The sequence below is a fragment of the Gavia stellata genome, chromosome 1, assembly GCF_030936135.1.
Source record: "Gavia stellata isolate bGavSte3 chromosome 1, bGavSte3.hap2, whole genome shotgun sequence".
Lineage (NCBI taxonomy): Eukaryota > Metazoa > Chordata > Aves > Gaviiformes > Gaviidae > Gavia > Gavia stellata.
The window spans coordinates 59,374,900-59,395,212 of NC_082594.1; the positions used below are offsets into that span (position 1 = coordinate 59,374,900).

At 41.1% G+C, this 20,313-nt stretch overlaps 1 protein-coding gene across 1 annotated transcript in view; it reads left to right on the top strand.

The window, feature by feature from the left end:
- TM9SF2 (transmembrane 9 superfamily member 2) overlaps positions 1-5,201 on the top strand; it is a 31,408-nt gene extending 26,207 nt beyond the window's left edge. Inside the window, exon 17 of the mRNA XM_059835690.1 lies at positions 3,908-5,201. Within this exon, the coding sequence (XP_059691673.1) occupies positions 3,908-3,975 (68 nt within the window). The 3' untranslated portion in view covers positions 3,976-5,201. The remainder of the gene's footprint in view (positions 1-3,907) is intronic.
- The last annotated feature ends 15,112 nt before the right edge of the window (positions 5,202-20,313 follow it).

A 20,313-nucleotide genomic window follows, 5' to 3' on the forward strand; every position in this document is an offset into this window, starting at 1 on the left:
GAGTGATTAAGTGAGGATGAGGCAAAACTACTGCTAAATTGAGATGTGGCCTATAATTGGATCTTCAAATATGATGCCTTTAAACATGATAAATACTTCTACAGATTTCATTCCTGTGTTGTCATGTGACAAACTCCATATTTAATATTAGTTGTCTTTGGAGAAACACACTTCAAATCATATACAATCAAGTCTAACGTTACAGTGTCAATTAAGGAAAAAAATGCAGCTTTTGTGGAATAGGAGGAAGGAAGAGAGAGGAGTAAAAGTTGACGGAATTTCTTTTTTTTCATTTGCTCTCTTCTGGAACTTCTTTACCTTCTTTCCTAATTGCACTGAAGTGGTAGGGGAAGCAGACAGAAGTTCTTAACCATTTTTTTGATGCAGTCTTGTCAGAACCTTGTCATCTTTATTGTGAGCTTTTGGAAAAGCACCTGTCTTAGGTGTTGCACTTCAATTTCCTCTTCAGTAAGTGAGATGAGGTGACAAAATCTTCCTTTGTCATCTTCAGTGCTAAAAAGGAATGAATGTTCAGTCAGACACACTTATCCTTTGTTTGGAGTGGAGGAATGGCAGTGAAAGATGCAAGAAGTCTCCTTTGAAACTGTCATGCAAGAAGGCAGCAACCACCAACAAATCTTAAAAATACTAAATTCTGTTCCAGCAGAATGTAATCAGTCTTTGTGTACTTTACCCTACTGAGTAGGTAATTTGAACTGATTGATGCTTTAAATGATTTCAAGCTCCAAGTTTATGAAGAAGTTTAATGATTCCTCAGGCTTCGATATGGATTTATTTATACAGCTATAAAGGCTGTGTTTTGAGGCCTGCTAAAACACAGATGGACTGTCATCAGAGCTTTTAATACAGATCTCACTATAAGTAGAATTTTAATTTCCACTTAATGTAGGAGAACAAAAAAAAAATCTAGTGGGAAAAGAACTGACATTTGAGAATGGTGTTCATTTTAAGCGTAACCAAATATTAATTTCAAAGACATTGCCACTTCAGCTTAGGAAATATTGAAGCAGTTTGTGCACTGTGACTGAATGTGGATGATCATGAACAGGAGCAGGAGCCTGCAAGGAGTTTCTTGGGTCATTGCCTATTAAAACGAGGGAATGGGACTTAAGTACATTATATAATCTCTTTGAAAAGTGATCAAGCTGTGTTCCAAAAGTGGTTAGTTTTATCTTCCATCCTTTTTAAGTCAGTCTGATGTGTTTTGGCATTGCATGCGGATGTTTTGTAAGTTGCACATCATCTCTACTTTTATTTATATTTTGTGTTCTGGATAGCAAGTCATTCTGAATGTGTAGATCAGAGATTGTGTCTCCCTTTCTCACTCCATCTTAGTTCTTGCCCTGCCTTTCTCTTAACCTTTATTTGTGATCTGTGTTTACTAATAGTCTTATTGGACTAAAGAATTTAAGAATGCGTGGTTGTTGAACTAGAAATGAATGTGTACTGCTGTATGTAGATCAATTTTAAATGCGGTACAAACTTAAAGTAGCATGAAAAAATAATTAGGCCTTACATAAGTGTAAGATCAATTAATTTAGTTTCACTAGCTTTTCCAATAGATACTCAGCATGTCTGCCTTTAATAGTAAACAGTTTTGGCCAAAACCAGAATTGTGTTTGCCCTGTCTCCTTTGTTCAGTCTGTTTACTTTGGATGCATGCAGTAATTCTGGAGTGCACACATTCAAGATAAAGGGGATGTACAGTAAATTTTCTATGCTGAGACTTGGCTTAGCTGCCTTTCAGCACATAAGGTACCCATATAATTTCCATCTTTTGCCCTTATTCTTTCAAGTCGGTTATGTCACATGACATGGTCTAGAGGCATTATCATGTGTCCAGTGCATCTCCCTTTTCCTTTGCTCACTTGTTCGCTTTCAACTGACCAGTTGGCTGTGCAGCCCCTGCCAGCAAATTAGGGGAGTCCTTTTCAGGGTAGGTTCACAAGCACAGAAAGAAGAGGTGGTTTACTCTAAGACCCTTTGAGATGCTTTCTGTGGTAGTCATTTGTATGTAATTGGGACAGTGGAGATGTAAGTTATGCTGTGCAACTTGAACTAAGCTTTCAGAGTTTGTATGCTTTCGTTTTTTGAATTTTTCAGTTTCTATACTGAAATTAGGGGAGAATACATGTGAAGTTAACCAAACAGAACTTTGAAACAGTGTATGCATAATGATTTTTTTATCTACTTCCCACAAGATTAAGTGCAAATTACCCTTTAATTTGAGGGAATAGTCCTATTTCTTAAGATTTAAGAATAATTTTGTCCATTTAGATTGATATGCATTCAAAGTTGGATATGTTTAGTTCTCTGAGATTTGCTGGAGTGCTTTGAGATAAGGTTTTTGCAGAAAAAGTTAGAGGCAGGGTAAAGGGACAGGCAGTTCTCCAGTTTCTTAAACAAAAAAGCATATTAGCATTTTAGCAAAAACTGCTCCTAAAGGCAACTGACTTACTGTGTCAGGATGGTAAAGAAGCTAAAAAGAGAAAATCATAATTGTTGTATCAAAACTATTCTGCTGCTGCTTACTCATCTGTTAAAAATCATCAGTATCGGGAAGGGTTTTGACGGTGCCCTGCTGCTATGTCAGTGTAACACATGCTTCAGGCACTTGCATCTGTACTGCATTCCAGGTCATTGATCAGACCCAGCAGGCAAAATACCGGGAGCTACATGACAAATCTTTGATTCACAGCTGGGACCACAACTACGTATCATAGTAAATGAGTCAGTTAAACATCAGTAGTTTAGCAAGCGTGAAGGGAAGGAAAAAAAAAAAATTACCGTGATGTCATTTGTGGTTCCTTCCAAGCTTGTATAGTGAATGAGTTAGCACACAGCTGTTGTTGTGCCTCTTATCAGATCTAAAACAAAGGCAATATTTTTTCTTTAAAGAACTTACTTGGCTCTTGTGTAAGTTAAGGTTATGATTTTAGAAGAGGTACTCAGGCAAAAATCAGATAATCTTCAGGAGCTTTTCTCCTGTCCTAGTTTTGGTGGGAAATGAAGGTTCCTGTAATAGGTGTTCTGAGCTACAGTTTAGTCCATTATTGTTCTGACTGAGGCTGCATTTTGAAGTAATCCAGTAGGTTAACAAAGCCCAACTATATTAACTACTTTGCATTCAAAAGAATGTTTTTGTTAAAAACTCCTGTTGGAGTTTCACAAAGAGGAGGGATGCAGCTATTTTACTTCAGCTAAAGGGATTATAAATTATCAGGGAAACAGTCTTCGTCCTTAAATTTCAGTTCAAGTTTGCTTATATCTTTTGACTGCCTTAAGTATTTCAGAAGTGTTTATTTTTAAGGCATGTAACACATGTTTTCGATAGGAAGTACAAGTTGCATAGTCACTACGCTACGGTTCGAAATTTGTATTAACTTGATTTATGCGGAAATAAAGGTAATGCTCTAATTTTCCAAGACCTTAAAGTATAACTAAGAAATGGGAACTCCTTTTGATGCTGTCAATCTAATTCATTTATTAAATATAATAACCATATTCTGACCAGCTGAGCAGATCAGGCAAAGTGTGTGTGACTAGTCACTGAAAAAAGGTGAAGTGGAGCAATGTGAAGGAGTTGGACTCGGGAATAATGAAACAACAAAGAACAAATATGTAGGAAAATAAATAACACAGAAACATCTTAAAATGAGTCTTCCATGTGATCAGCTCTATGATTGTGAAAATTAGGTACTTCATGTAGTAGTTGATGCCTATAAAGATGAAGTACTGTCTGTAACTTTCCATTATCTGATACTGAAGACTAAAGATAGCAGATTGCATATACATATGTCCTGATTTATGAACTACAGATAGAAATTGATGTGCTCTGTGTCAGTTTTCCTAATGTGTAATTTCTTTTTTTTTTCTTCTTTTTTAGGGACAATTGGATTCTTTGCATGCTTTTGGTTTGTAACCAAAATATACAGTGTGGTGAAAGTTGACTGAAGAAACCAATGTAAAGAATTAACACAGAAGAGGTTTAATCTTCATTAACGTAACTCAAAGACCTGGTCTAGTTGATGAACGTGAGCTTTATCAGAAGTATTGGCTTCCTGTTCTTTGAGAATGATACTGAATATGCAGCTACTTTTTCCACTAACACGTTTGTATTGTGACTTAACAACCTGTTTTCATTCAGATCTTAATGAAGATCAGAGTTACGATATTTATGCATTTGTAAATACAACTATACTTTAAAAGAAATGTTAAATTCTAATGGCAGAGTAGAAGTGGCTGTATTACACAACTTAATGATACTTCTGATCAAAGTACAACTGTAAATAGGTTTTTCTAGCTTGGTAGGTGGGATGAATTATTTTTCTTTGAGGGAAATGAGAACTTTTTATTATGCTGACTTTGAAGGATGACTCTTAAGAAGTGTTGCTTTTAGTTTGGATGTGATTTTTATTTTTTACTGGTGTTATGTCCATAAATATTCTGATTTCTGTGACTCCATTAGTTTCGGTGTTCTTGGCCTTTTAAACTATGTGCCTCTTGAGTCCTTGAATTTATAAATTCATAATCTAATAAATATTGTAAAAATGTCTTCAGTGGCTTATTACATATTATAAGTTCATAAAAATATGTAAATAGGATTATATTGAAGACGGATCCTTAAAGATTGCATAGAGTCTTTTATGCCATTTTCTATGGTTTAACGTATATTGATACACCCTTAGATCTGAAAAAAATGTTATTTGTGCTACATGGCTATAACATGGCAATGTGATTGTGGCGCATGAGAATTAAATTATACACACATTTAACAAAATCACTCTGCAGCATTAATCCAGTCCTTAACCCAGATACGTTTTCAGAGATTGCTATGGAATTGTCAGTATGTTGAGAAGATCTTAAAATGCATGAGTCAGCATTCTCTGCTGATCTTGCTTTTAGATCTCGATGATGCATATTCTATATGGCAACTATTGCTGATTGTACTTAATGTAGGTTAAAAAATAAAAGAAAATTACTATTTTTGCCTTATATTAAGAGACTAATGTCAATTTTTGGATGACTATTAAACCTATATTTGCTTTTTTTGAAAATGGAGTATTTTGTTCATATCTTGTTTGGTAATTTTAGACTCGTAACACAATTTGGCTTTTGGCACGTTTTCACAAGCCTGATAAAATTTATTTAAAATTAAACTTCATGTACCAATTGCTGTTCATAAGGTTGGGGTTTTTTTATTCTTATCAGTTTACTTTTCTAAAAGACCTTAACCTAATGATGGCTGAATATTGAACCCAATAAAAATATCTTTGGTTAAGGTAACTTGTCATTATTAACCTCCTGAAAGTTGGCATGTAAAAAGGCTTCAGGTGACATTTCCTCGATTGCAGTGCTCCACAACCCCTCCCAGATGAACCACACTGCTCTCATGCTCTGCCTATCCCCAACCACAGCTCTGTTCAGATGTGTGGACAGGTTTGTTCTTGTGCCCCTCCCACATGCGGTCATGAGGAAATGCTGATTTTTGGATAAATCTTCCATGTTTTATGTTCAAAACAGGAAAAGGCTGAGTGTGGTAAGCGTTTCTTCCTCACTAATGCAGTGAGCTGTAGTGTGACTCTTGATTTAAATTTTAAAAGGTATAAAATTGAATATTCTTAATATACCTGGTTTTGTGATCACCTACTGTATGTATAGTCACTGCTCAAACTCATCAATAGTTATTACACAAATGGGAATGCTTAGTTTGAGAAACATGAATCAGCTGTCTATTATTGAAATATGAATAAAATAGGTGCTCAAGAATTTCAGTGTAGTGACATGAAAACAGATTTTTATGATGTATTTACAACTGCTGTTTAAAACTCAGATTAATCTGAAGTGAGATGTAGCCACTGTGGTATGTATAGGGATTTGAAACTGATGGGTGCATTTCCCTTTTTTTTTTTTTTCCTACAGACTAGTTGACAAGTTGTGGCAGCTTCTCAAGTATCTTATTTTCACCTTTAAAGGCAGTTTGAAGTGTGTCATTATCTTCTGGGTTCTAAACCTACTGCATACGCATTTTTTCAAGCAGCCTTGCTTTGTAATAATTGCAGCTTTTTTGGAATTTGAAGTGCTTAGGCTTTAGTGTGCAGTACTCGAGACAATCCAGAAAGTTTAATACATCACAGATTTTACAGAAGAGCTTGAAACCCATTATTGCCTCAGATAATTTAAAAAGTTTTTCTAGCATTTAGGCTTCTGGTGTATATTAGGGCATCCAAATGTTCTACTGTGTACCGTATCTGTTTTTCAGATCTCTTGGGAGACCTGGGTTTTTGTCTAAACTTTGAAAATACTGGCCTCTTCCAAAATCTCTATACTACCAGATATTTTCTTAAAATGCACTTATTGAACAGATACCTAAGAAAATGTAAATTAATAGGAAGGTTAAGAGGTGGGAACAAATTACTGAGCTGCATAAAGACAGAGCAAATTTAGACAAAACATAACATTTCAGACTAGTGTCAATTTTTTGGTGGCTGGTAAATAATTTAAAAACTGGTTCTTCAGTGTCTGAAAAAAGTGACCATCATTTGCCAAATTTAGTCTGAAAGTAATCCTCAGTCCAAGTCATGTTTTGAAAACATGATATGGGAGTTAGTGGTTTGGTTTGGTTTTCTTTCTCCAAGAAGAAATAAAAAAGCAGCTTTACGGCAAACTGTATCTCATGGCAAGCTACCTGGTCCATCTTTAGGCCTGGTAGCTTGACTTCTTACTGAAATGCTTAGTTGTGTTTGAACAGCCATAAGAGTTCTTCGATTTTTGCTGTCATACAGATCCCGTGTGCCCTCAGCTGCTTTGCTGGAGTCTTGCACCTATATCGCAAACATCAGTTGGCTGTGAGCTAGTCATGGACAGTATCTTCATGGGGTTTGTGCCATTTTCGGGTAAAAGGCAGTGAGGGATGACTAGGAAAGGCTGAGGTCATTAGTGCAATCTCCTACTTGCTGCTTACCTTTCTCCCATTGTGCAGTTTTGCTTAGTATTGCTTGAAAACACATTTCCTTATGTTTCAACCCTCTCTTTCCCATGAGTGCAAAGAGCAGTAATAAGCCTACCTAGCTCTTGCAAATAGCACAATCCTTTTGCATTTGAAAACTTAGCTACCCAGAATGTGTGTGGTTAGGGCTACGATGCAGATGTAGCACCAAACACAAAGGTGTGGACAGCATTGTGGAAGCTGTAGGTGTATTCCCATGTTTCTGTAACATCACTTACTGTCCCTTTGGGGCTTGAGACATTCAGAGTGATGGTATCTCACACAGGTCCATCAATATTTGTGGACAGAGGAGAAAGCCTGTCTTATGTGGGATGGTGAGAAGAGGTAGGTGAGCTGTCTAGTTGTTGAATACTGAGGTGGAAGGAAGGTAACTAGAGTTTCTCTGTGATTGCCTGAAAAATGCTTTAAGTGGGTACTTTAGTCCTGTCACGGGCAGCACCTGTATTGTCTTCAGGAACAGTAAGTCTGGAAGAGATGTGAGGAATAGAGGGTGGAACAGGATGGAATTCAGGCAGGCCTCTGAGGCGTTCAGAGTTACACTGATCTGAATAACCTGTTTGAAGGGACAGGAAACAGAAATCAAGTCCTGTTTGAACTGACGTACAAATCAAAAATGTGAAATGTTGTGGATGAGAAACACCATTTTACTAATACTAGTAAAGGCAAAAATACCAATCTCTAAATTAAGAAAAACAGGCTGGACACCATCTGTACGTCAGGCAAGGTAGGGGACGAGTGAGAGACCTTTGAAAGGGAATGGGTTTGGTGTGTCTGACTTTGGTCAGTAGAGTGTGAAATGGTGGCCAAGTATTGCCGGAAAGCTTTGTGGGATTGCTGGGGAAGGGTTGCTGTAGCCAATCCTGACCACATTAGCAGTGCACAGTAAGTAAAAACTGAGGTTGCTCAGTGACTTATTGTTACTCAGCTGATAGAGATCTTGAGTTTCACAGGTAAGGAATAAGTTGCATGTAATCTTGTAACGGAAGTATGGTAAATCCTTAACAGCTGGTAGAAGTTTTTGTATTTGATGGTTGAGAAAACATTTCCTTTTTTTTTTTTTTTTTTTTAATTGAATGTTACTCTAGTTGTTGGGTTTAGTTTTCCTGCTCCAGGGATGTATGAGCTAAACTTTGATAAGCTTAGCTGGTGTGGGACACACATGACCATGACTTTATGCCATGAAGTTACATGCCATCATCTTTCTGTCCCTACCAGTTTGGACAACAGCTTCATTTTTGGGGGCAGCTGTATCTCCAGCTCCAAAAGCACATCACAACTAAGTATTTTCTTAAAGGAAGGAAGATTATTTGTGCAAAGATGCTCTAGTTTTCTCCCAGATATACTGTTTCCTACAATTCACCTCTAATTTAATTTTTTTTTTATTCTCACTATCCCGCTGTTTCTCCTTGTGCTAGGCAGTTAGTAGTGATCTACTTATTTATGTATCTCTATAAATCTGACTTCTGAAATATTTCTCCTATTACCTCATATATTGACTTTGGGTACATGTGCATACACAAGTGTATGACACTTCAGACTAAAACACAAATCTTCAGGGACTACTGAGAGACTTAGTTTATCGGTTGATTATCGTATAGCTGCCATTCTTCTTATTTGAAACCTCTGGAACTCACTGTTGATGAGATGAGAGTAGTTAACTGCTTGTAAATCAGATATGCCAAAAGATTACAAATTAAGCCTGTCACGTTTGGGTGATGGCACATTCTTGCCACTTCACGGGATTCCAGCACTTTCAATGAAAATGCAGTTTAAATATTTCCTTCCCTCAGAGGTATTTTAGCATCACCTGCTGGCCACAGCACGTATAAACTTACACAGTGCAGGAGCGGAGTTAAGGGGATGATAGGAAGGTTTTACCAAAGTACTCTGCTGGAGGGCCTTATCTTTGACATTGTATCTTTAAATATGTATGCTCCTTTCAAAGTTTCTGGAAGTAGGCAGCCAAAAATCAAGGCAAAGAACAATAACAGTAATTATACAGATAACTTATCAGTGAAGATGCTAAAAACGTGTCTCCTGTATCTAGTATGGGTACACGGCTAGCAAGGTTCCTTTAGAATGAACTATATTTCAGATAGACAGCCTTGCTTTATAAGGATGAATTATTCTTACTCAGGTACCCTCTCTGATACCTTCAAACAGTTTGTCTAAGTTCACTAAAAAAGGGATGCTTCAGCGGGCACCCCACAGAGTGTCCTGAAAGGCTGGCCAGCCTGGGCGGTGAGAGGGGCCGAAGGCCGTGTCCCAGCTTCATACTTTCAATAGTGTCAAGTGCTCAGTTTTGAACAGTTCAGCATGACCATTGCTTTGCTACTGCTGGTGCAAGATGTACTTTGGCTTGTGTGGTTTTTTGGAGGGAGTTTTGGGGGGAGGGTTTTGGTTGTTCAAGTCAAGAAGACAGTAGATTTATTTTCAATTTTCGTCTCTATTTTGGGGAGACTATTAAGGTAGAGAAAACATTCTTCCTGGGTTTTTTTCCCAACTTTCCACGACTATCTTTTGATTTGTTCACAATTACCTATGCAGTTGAGGTATGTAAAATCATGGAATAAACTGACTCAGCTACAACTGTGTGAGGGAGAAGTGCATGTGGTGACCCCCCAACAGAGCAAGCACACGCACATACACAGTCTGGCCTCTGCTTGCCCTCGGAGTTGCTGAAGACGAGCAAGCTTCGTGTTCACCGGAGGACGGCGAAGCCAGGTGGGCCATGTTCTGCTCCCGCCTGTTGCATGCGCTAGGAATGAGTCGCTCTGGGACATTACCGAGGAAGTCGGTGGGCTGGCGGGGAGGCCCGTTCTCTCCTTTTGTGGCCTAAGGATACAAGAAGCAGTAGGGTTGGGACATTTCTTCTCCAGCCTTGCTTAGGAGCTACACAATGGAGGCATCAGAAGGTCAGATCTGTTTCCTATTCTTTTCTGCAGGTTCTCACAAGGAGTCCTAACCACTGTTCCCCTGGAAACTGCTCTTCTCTGCCCATTGCAGCAGGGCTAGTGAGACAGCTGAGAAGAAATGGATGTTTTGTTCTGTCGCCCTTTTCCTGCTGTCTCCAGGCCATAGTGACAGCAACAGAGCTAAATCACACATTTATGCACGTTCTCCTGCTTCATCATGTTGGAGCAGTGCAGCCCAGAAGCAGGTGGAGGACAAGGCGAAGGGAAGCAGCAGGTGCCCTCAAATTCACTGTTTATCCCAGAAAGCAAGGTGACTGTAGTAACTCTGGACAAAAATTGCGGAGAGGAAGAAAGTGGCTTCCTTCCCTTCGAGAAGGACAATATCCAGACCGAGGGGGGCAAAGCCCAACCAAAGAATTGATTAATGTACCAGGAAAATGCTGGTTTATTAAACCCAAGTCTTTTCTGTCTGTCTGTTAGCAGTCTCAAGTGGGGGTTTTTGCTGGAAGAGACATCTTAGATCCAGAACAGAATTTCTAAAGAGACCAAGACAGGCAGACAAATTTAGGCAGATTAGGAACGTGATTCTAAATCCCCAGAGATTTGCTTGACCAGTGGATTATTTTAGGGTTATTAATGTCTATCTTTCTGTCTTTCGAAATGGCTTTACAGACAGAGGTTTGTGAAGACTACTGCTGCACAGAATGGGACAGAACTTGCAATCTTGGTGTTTTGTTGGACAGGACACCATATTCCGTCCCACTCATCCCCGGCACTTCAGAGGATTGATGGTAAAATCACCTCAGCAAGCCATCTGCCATGTATTTTGATGCAGAAATGCACTTCTGCATGCTTTAAGACGAGTCCCAGTGCACAATGTCTAAAGAAAGAAATACCCAGCAGGAGCCCCCACAGGCAGAAACAGTCCGGGGGGGTATCTCTGTGCAGGGATGGGAAGGGAACATTGTAGCCTTGGAGTCTTCAATGAAAATGCTGCCAAAGATAAAGGGGGCAAATGGGAAACAGAAATGGCATGAGAAAATGTTAGAGAGTTCTAGGGCTGCAAAGACAAATACTCCCTCTTGCACTTTTAATCAACTTTGAATCTCACGGCCTGAACAAATACAGAGAAAGCTGCAACGCTACTAGTTTGTATACGGTACATAGCAGAAATCCATCTAAGTCAGGGCTAGTCACACCAAAAGAAGTTCATAGAAGAACAAATAAATGTGCTCTTAGAAAGTTTACAGGAGTCAATAAAAGAGCTGTATTTACCGCAGTTAGGCTCCAAAGGAAAATACAAGTTGGCTGGAACAAAAGGGAAAAGGAAGTGGGATAATTTCAAAACTTTAAGATGATGCAAAGTTTAAATTGTATTAAAATAATTTTATTGGTGCAAAGGATTTATTGGATGTTTTTGTTGGGTTTTGGTAAATTTATTGGGAATATCAAGGAATTATGCATTTCTGGAAAGTCATGATGCAGAAGCTGATGTTAAAGAAATTTGTTCTTCTTACTGGGATCACAAACATAGGACAGAGTATAAGAAGAAAAGGGTTGTCATAACCCAACTCGGGCAAGCCCACTGTGCAGTGCTGACCCTCCAGTACCTCCAGTCCTGGGCACGCTGTTAGACAGCTCTGCTGCCTCCTTGAATTACAGATCCTTGAAGATAGTAAAGAGCCTGAGATCATTCCCTCAGCCCTTCCAAGCTCTGCTTTTCTGTGAGGCTGAGATCTGATAATGTTTCAGACTTTCAGGACCCTTTTGGCCTTCTCTCTCTTTCGGCCCCTCCTTGGGCACAACGGCAGCAAACTTCCCGCTCCCAACATCCCCGCCAGCGCAGAGAGGGCCTCCCTCACTTTGCTGCTCCCTAAAACCCGCAAGCTCCACCTCGCCAGGCTTGATGCCTCTACTAGGTGTCATGTGTTAGAAACACCATTTTTATTCAGGGGCTGAGCTAATACTTGCAAAGCAGTCGAGGCCAACAGATCCCAACTACCCCCCTGGCCATAGCTCTCCGTGCCGTACCAAGTGCAGCGGCTGGCAGGAGCGCAGTAGACCAGCCTGCCCTGGGAGAGGCCAGGCTTCCCACACCTAGCACAGCCGGAGGGCCCGGTTTGGTATGGGCATGTTCCAGCCCTTCACGTTTATTTCTGTGGGTGCAAACGCATATTTCTTCCTTTTATTTTTTAATGCAGCTTCAAGCCAGTAGCTGCGTATTGAGGAGTGGAGGCATAGGAAGAAGCAGGCATTTGCTCCCATGTCTTGCCAGCAGTGGCAACGTCCACGGCAGGGGTAAAAGAGATTGGATAGGACTAACAAATTAGAGAGTAAGAGTTATAACCCACCCCTTTCATTATAACTTTGGGCAATTTGTTTCATCATTTCACTGCCTGCCCTGACAACAGTTGGGGGGGGAGGAGGTTGGGGTTTTTCCCCCCTCCCTGTTAGCTGATGCTCAGCATTGTAGAAACTCCTAGAGCTGCCTGCCAAAATTTTGGTTAAAACCCAAAGGTCGGTGTTAATAATTAACACCTAGTCGTCTTTGGGAAGCAGTATGGAGGTCTGTAGTAAAGGATCACAGATTGGTGTCATCCAATTGGTAAGATTACCAATTAAATTTCAAAAATTTGGTGTTTCTGAGGGCCAGGTTTATTCTCGTAGATGAATGCTGACAAGATTTTTACATGTGGAAGAGACTGAATTCATAGTATGGCCACCAAGCTTAGCAGTCTCATTCTCAACGATTCTATTAAAAACTGAGCAACTGAAGGCTACTCCTAAATATCCCAGCACTGTGATGGTTAATCAGGCCAGCCGTTGTTATCTGGGAGACATACAGGTGGCTGTCATAGTAGCTGTCGCTCACAGTAGCACTAATTATAAATCACAGCATTAAAATAACAAGCAGAAGAGGAAAGCTGGGCTGCAGAAGCATTATCCTGGGTCCCGTCCGTACTGAAAACACCACATGACCTTCTTCACAAAATGGTAGTCAAAGAAAATCACTTGGTTGCGTAGCAGTACGTGTTCCCCTGGTGAAACTCTGGTCGGCAAGGCAGCTGCTTCTCAAAAATACCCCTGCTAGAGCATTTTCTTGTACACTTAGCGCACAGATTTCTCTTGGAATTTTATTTCAGTATTTCTGAAGATGATGATCTTTTTTGGAACAAAGTGTGCTTCCACTATGGATGATAATGGCTTTCCGTGTGGTATATGGTATATATCTACTGGCCAAAATGATTTGTAATTTTTGCTTTCAGTTTAACTTAGGTTTAATTGTCTCATTTTAAGCCTCTTGCACTAACACTAAGCTGCTTTTGTTTTTACTTTGGATCCAATAATTTTAATGTTTCCTCCATATGGCAGTGGGTTTTCGAAGGAAAAAAACAAGGTCTGAGATGGAGTTATTTGAATGGATTAAAATTAGGAAAGTGAAACTAAAAATACAAATAGGAAATACCAGGCTAGTGTGACATATATACAGGTAACTCCTGCATGATATAAACATATTCAAAAATTTGACAAAATTTTTCACGTCTTATGTTCATCCCTTCTGTATCTGCAGTACATTCTCTACACCTTCAGCAGCAGCTGGATAAGCAGCACAGCTACTCCTCTAGGGTGATTGCCAGAGAGTAACAGTTATAAAACACATTTCAGTGATTCTAAACAATGAATTACACCTCCTTGTCAAAAGTATTTTTGTCAAGCATAACTGGGCTGTGGGCTTATTCTGTGTGATGTACTTCATTAGCCAAGTTTCCTTTATATTCAGTTGGATTATTAGCACAGGGAGCAATACGGGTTTGCCAATCCAGTTTTTTAGTCCAATAGGTATATTGGTAAATATTCTCCCTTTGAGAATATTTAACCATTTGTTAACCACTGAGCAAAGATGAGGCAGTGGGGGGGCTCCCTGGCATTTTTACCTCTCCAGCCCAATGAAACAAACACACACAAAAAAAAAAAAAAAAAAAAAAAACACACCACCAAAAAACCACACCACCCAATCCTAATTCATGCAAAGAGAGGAAAGGAAAATTTGGTCTTTAAAATCCTAGCCAAGACAGAACATGGCATGCAAAGCGCTTCTGCTCATTTGCAAGGGACTGCAGGTTTTCCCAGGAGCTGGAGCCCACTTCAGCACCTGCATGGAGCCTGAGGGAGTTGTTCTGCCAGCAGTAACAGTCTGTGCTTGAGGACAGGGGTATAACGTAATTATGTCCCACTATTCATTTGATGAAAAGTCTGTTTCTTGCTGGGACGCACAGGTGCCCGGGTTGTTTGAGGAGAGCAAAACCATTTCACTTGATATTTCTCACATCGAAAACATTTATAAAATCTTATCACACTTGCCAAATCCTTCTGTTCCCTTTAAAAAAATAAGAAAATTACCTCATTGAAGTGACGGGAGACATTAGCCTTTGTATGCTTAATGGTCTTTGGAAAACTATTTTCTTTTGAGATACGCTGCTTTCTGATGTGACAGAAAGCAGTAGCATATGAATGATGTTTCAGAGATTATAAACAGAATAATATATTCAGAGTATCCACTATATTCAGAACATGTATTCTTACCTTCTTGATCTTGGCAAATTTACTGGATAGGAAAAAATCTTACTAGAAATCAGTCAAAGCTCTGTTTTCTGGTTTTCTTCTTCTATTTCTTTTTCCTTTCAGCATTAAAAGATAATGGACCACTGCCTTTTATACAAGGACTTTAGAAATGTAAAAAATGACGGAAGGTCTGTTAGAGTGGTAGGCAGGCAGGCTAGACTTAACTTTTCTGAGACTTCTTTAAATGTTTCATTTATTTTTATGTCAAAGCGGAGCGTAACTTCTGAAGCTAGCAGCAACCTAATCCAAACTGCTGGTACCACAGGGCTAAGTTATAAAAGACTTTTTAACTAATGAGAAGTAAAAGCTAAGTTGTACAAACCTTTAGTTTAGGGTTAGATAAAAATTGGACACTCCTTAAACGTTGCCTCACAGAGAGCTGAGCGAGGAAATCAACTCATCAAAGCTCACCAGCTTTTTTTTTTTTAGATATTTTCCCCTCCAGTTTCCTGGTGCCAATTCCCCAATTCTTTGGACACAACTGCAGTAGCTCTTTCGGAGCTGCACTGAAAGTCTGCCAAAGGCCCTTCTTTTTTTTCACACTGATTCAGGTGACACTTTTTAGGATATGAAGGTTTCATGGTCCCCGCTGCACTACCCTGTGCACGAGAGTCTTTGCCTACAAGTACAATAGTCTTCCTTACATGCCACTCGCACACTCCCAAAGCGATGCCTCTGTGGATGCCTTGTGCCAACTCCATTTGCTATGCCCTTCTGCACTGGGTTTCATAAACTTCTTACAAACCGCAGCATCATATGTCCAGGGTCTGTACAGATGTAGGAAGTGGACCTGAAAACTAACAGATACCATCAGCTGACGGGTATTCCTTGGAAGAGAAATCTCCAGCACAGGCACACTTGCAGCAGTTCTATTTGCTTGATATGGAAGTATCTGAACGTCCATTCAGAAATATCCAAACTCTTCTGTAAAGCACAATAGGGAACTGGACTATCAACAACAGGATTTTCAAAAAGAAATCCTAAAACTGGGATTATAAACAATTTTTTAAATTTGACTTGCAGTATGACTGAAATTTGGTACTAACACGTTCCACCTTGGAAAAAAAATGGCTCTGTTCTACTTAGAGTAACTATCATACAATTTTTATAAACAATTTTTTTCTTTTTATGTTGGCACTTTGCTACTGAGATTTTACTTTGCCTGCTAGTTCGCTTGAAAACAAGTGTCAACCGGAGTTCAGCTCGCCAGTATACAGAGCGAGCTTTAAAGACAGCGATCTGTGGCAGGCACACAAACAAACCCAAGGGTCTCTGCCTTTTAAACAAACCCCATTTCCCTCCCCCTTCCACCCAGTAAACAGCTTCTGGCTGCAGATTTGGTCCTCTATAGAAGAGATTTTTAAGATGCCAGCTGACCTGTCCAGCAGCCTGGTAATCCTCAAATCATCTGCTCGCCATGCTCATGTGGAGACGTCACCGAAAAGGCTTGTTGACAACCTTCTGTTGCATTAAAGATAAGTCTGTAAAACTGCCACTATCTTACTCAGTTCAACTTTACCACACGGATGAATAAAGCTTTCCCTTCTGACAAATTCAGAAAGACTGTTGACAGAAGAAAATTGTGTGGAAAAATACTTCTGGTTTCCAGTTCGCTTTGGATTAGATTAAATTGACACTGATCTGTATAACTGCTTGCAAACTCTTTTCTAAAAAAAAATTTTACGAGTTATTATTTTGGAAGTCTGAATGTCCTTTCCAGGCACGTTCTCATACAATGCATTTTAAACCATCTAAATGCCATATTTAATATTAGTATGAAGTTTAAAAATATTTTAATTATTAACAGATTTGCTTCAGTTATTCAGTTTTTACCCTTTCACACCAAGTGATTATTTTATTCTCAGGTCTTAACAAGAAATTGTATGGTACAAAGGCAGTAATTTAGTGACCAAACAGAAACCGTGATATTATCAGCATCTACGAATCCTTCAATCAATTTTTGCATTGAGTAATAAATACTAATCTCAGCTAAACTGTTTTGTTACATATACAGCATGCTCTGATCCCAAACAACTCCTTAATCCACTATTTTAATAATAGTCTATGGATTAAGGGATCTATACTGTATACTGACACAATGTATTGAGTTCAGGTTCTATAGATGAACATTTCTGTGATCCATTTTAATGGCATACAGACCATCATCATATTATGGTGTCAACAGCCTGCAGATTATGTACTGGCTTTCAAAGCATCCTGCAGCAAAGCGAGTTTAATGAACCTCCTTAAAGGTGAAAAACACTTTAAAATGTATGGGGAGAGGGGACTTTGAGATAAAAGCATAGCATATATAAATACCAACAAGCATTTATATATAATCAGCTATAAGATATACAGAATGTTTCGAGTTTTGAAATCTGTCAAAATAACAGTCTTAACAAGGGGCATCTGCTTTCTTGGCCCCCTCCTCATCTGCACGTGCATCACACTTTTCTCCTAGCATCCTCACACAGCGTGACAGTATTTCATGTAGGAAACTCATCATGATGGATTTTCTTTTTTTGCTCCAAATAGCTCCATGTCTGTTATATTCCTGCTTCTGAACTATAGTATCGCCTGCCTCTCGTTAAGAACAACCGCCAGCACCACGTAAGGTTGGGAAGCGTCCCCACCACCCACCTTCACCTGGCACCACACTAAATGTTTAAGGTTATTTTTCCCGAGCTGCGCCTGTTATCAGGGAAAGGACAAGCTCCTGCAGACGGCAGTTCAGGAAGGAGTCATCGACGCTCTGAGCTGCTCTCTTCTCCTTGAGCGTGGAAGGTGTCTAGTGGGATGAGCCCCGTGGAAGGTGTCTAGCAGGATGAGCCCCGGCAGGCTGGAGTCAGTGCCCATACACAAAACCACATTCCCCAGGAGCGACATCGGCACCGCCCGCAGGCCCTGCTCCGGGGGAGAGCGCTGGGACGCCCTCTCCCCAGCGTGCGCTCTAGCAAGCCCGAGGTAACGCATGTTGGGGAGAGCATCTTGAACCATTCCTGTGCATTGTTCATCACAAAGTGACCCGCTAACGCCCAGGTAACAGCCCCACTCCAGTTCAGTGAAAACATCTGCTCAATGTATAGCACCAAATAAAATGTGGGGATGTACAGGGAATGAAGAAGAAAACCAGTACTGAAACCACACCACTTTTTGTAATAGATCACCTGCTCCCATCTGGAGTACTGGCAAGCACATCTCTCCGCTTCAAACCCTCTTACAAACTCTGTCTCCCAGTTGTTTCCCCTTTTTTTTTCCCCCTCTAACTTCTCCCAGCCAGTGTATAGAGCACACTGGGTGTCTGCTGCTTCCCAGCATGAAAATATTTTGACTTCCCTGAATTCCAGTGACTCCACGCAGGCACTTCTCAGTAATCTTCTCCCAGAGTTGCACAGTATGTAAGGGCATCTAAATAGGATGGCAACAAGCATTTGCTGTAATGTCCAAATTGGATGGCAACAAGCATTTGCTGTGATGTCCTCCTGATGTCTGAAAACAGGCGCCCCGTACTTGGTATTGTTTATCAAGCATTTTCTTCGATTTACGGCTGGACCTGTTCTCATAGTTGCTACTCCCTGCAGCTTCACCTCAGCTCCTGGCCCTTCATTTTTTCCAGCTGTCTCTCCCTTTTTTTACTTTCCCGTTCCACCTGTTGGTGATGCTCGCCAACAGCTCACCTGGGGAAAGGAAGGGTTTGGTTTGAAAGGTGGAGAACTGGACTTGGACAAGCAACCTTTAAAGAGCGTCTCTGGCGAGGAGGTTGGGACGGTCAAGGGGTATCTACCTCTCCTGAGGAGCCTCCTGTGATCTGGGGAGGATCCACATAAGGCTGCGGATTTCCCCTGGTTCAATAGGATGGTGGTAGCAGGGGCTCTCTGCCCTCCCCAGGAGGAGGAAGCGGCTGCCCGAGCTGTGCTTTTGAGGTGGTTGAGAAAGGGAAGCTGGGGTGCTTCAGGCCCTTCAAGACTGCAGAGAGAGCTTTTCTTGGCAAAATGATCCTGTCTCAACATACCAGGGCTATCCAATCCATATTCACCTAAATCCACCTTCTATCACGCCTAATGCATAGGCTCTGGGTGATGGATTTATGGTGGATTAAAACACTATGCACTGCCGGGCTATGACCTACACTGCAATTCTGTTAAACATAATGGTGCAATGAACAGACATTGGAAAATTCATTTTTCACCCATGAAAACTATTCAGTTTTTGCTGGCTTATTTTTATTCTTATATCAATACAGTTTTGGGAGAGATTCCCCAAGATTTTCTTGTTGCTGGAAAGCAGCGTCTTCCTTGGGCTCTCCTCCTCCTATGGGAGAAGCCAAATTGTCCCAGCAGTTCCCCGGGCCCAGGTGCATCCCTGCACGTGGGCACACTGTTGGCTCTGTGTGGAGCAGCGGGCCAGGACGGTTCTCCCAGGAGATGGGCACACCCATGACAGCCAGGAGCTGCAGGCAACATTAGGCTGAGCACACGTGGCCCCGGCACCTGCTCCACCGGGGAGCCAGGTGCTACCACGCACCTCACAGCCTAGCAGCGGTGGTGGAGGATGGGGGTCCTGCCTGACACGGCAACAGAGTCCAGCTCAGCTTTCCAGACTACCGGTAAGAAAGACAAGGTCTCAGGCAAGGAGGCTGGCAGTACCATGGGCTCCATTCGGTGGCCTGCCCATAGATGTCCAGTGCCACCTGAGATGCTCTCGGTGCATCTTCAACAGATGCCGGGGCTCAAGAAGGCTCTGAGTCCTGTGACGTATCTGCTGCCTGGTGCAGATGTCTCACGTGGGACTTAAGGGCTTACATTTAAGTGGATAGATTGAGATCTTCATGGATGCCACACCTTGTGTGAAGTGCAGGCATTATTAATGGTAGCCTGGATCCAAGGAAGAGTTTGCTGTCTTGGGCTGTGTCTACACTACCAGTAGGTCCAAAGCAGTAGTGTGGTTTCAAAGTGAAATGTACCACTGCATTTACTGTGCCCTGGATTCGTTCTCAAAGCATCTGTGAAGTTCAGGAATTGGATGCCTTTTGAAGGAAACTAAGCTAGAAGCTGTGCTCCAGTGCCTGCTGGGGACACCAGGGTCCAGGGTCTAGGGCAGGGGTGAGCTGCACCATCACGAGGTCTCCTAACACAGATATGCCAGCAGGAGATGGCTCTTGCACCATCAGGAACTCCTAGAGCATCCTGAAATAGTTCATGCACTGTATATGGGGCAAGTGTGCCTCCCTGTTAGCCTTTGACTGCTTGTCCTCAGCACTTTGTGGCTCCGCTACTCCTTCCCCACCCATCCACCTTTCTTCTGGCTCAAAAATCCTTTCTCTTCCTTTCCTTGCCTTTGCTTAACCACCTATATTTTTATCACCTTTTCTATTATCTCCTTAACCCACTGTCCAGGCCAAGTCCACTCCATCACTCTTCCAGAAAAGCCAGTGAGGCCCAGCCAAGGTCCCTTAGGAGATGCCACTGCTGGTCACTGTGTTGTGAGGCTGAAGGCCATTTCTCGATGGCCAGATCACAGAATCACAGAATCGCACACAATCATTAAGGTTGGAAAAGACCTGTAAGATCATCAAGTCCAACTATCAACCCAACACCACCATGCCCATTAAACCATGTCCCACAATGCCACGTCTACATGTTTTTTGAACACAATGATGCATAGCGGTGCTGTGGAGGTGCTAACCTCCCAGCTGCCACTGGGTATGAGAGGGCCACATAAAACCAAAGTCAGTGTTCTTCAAGA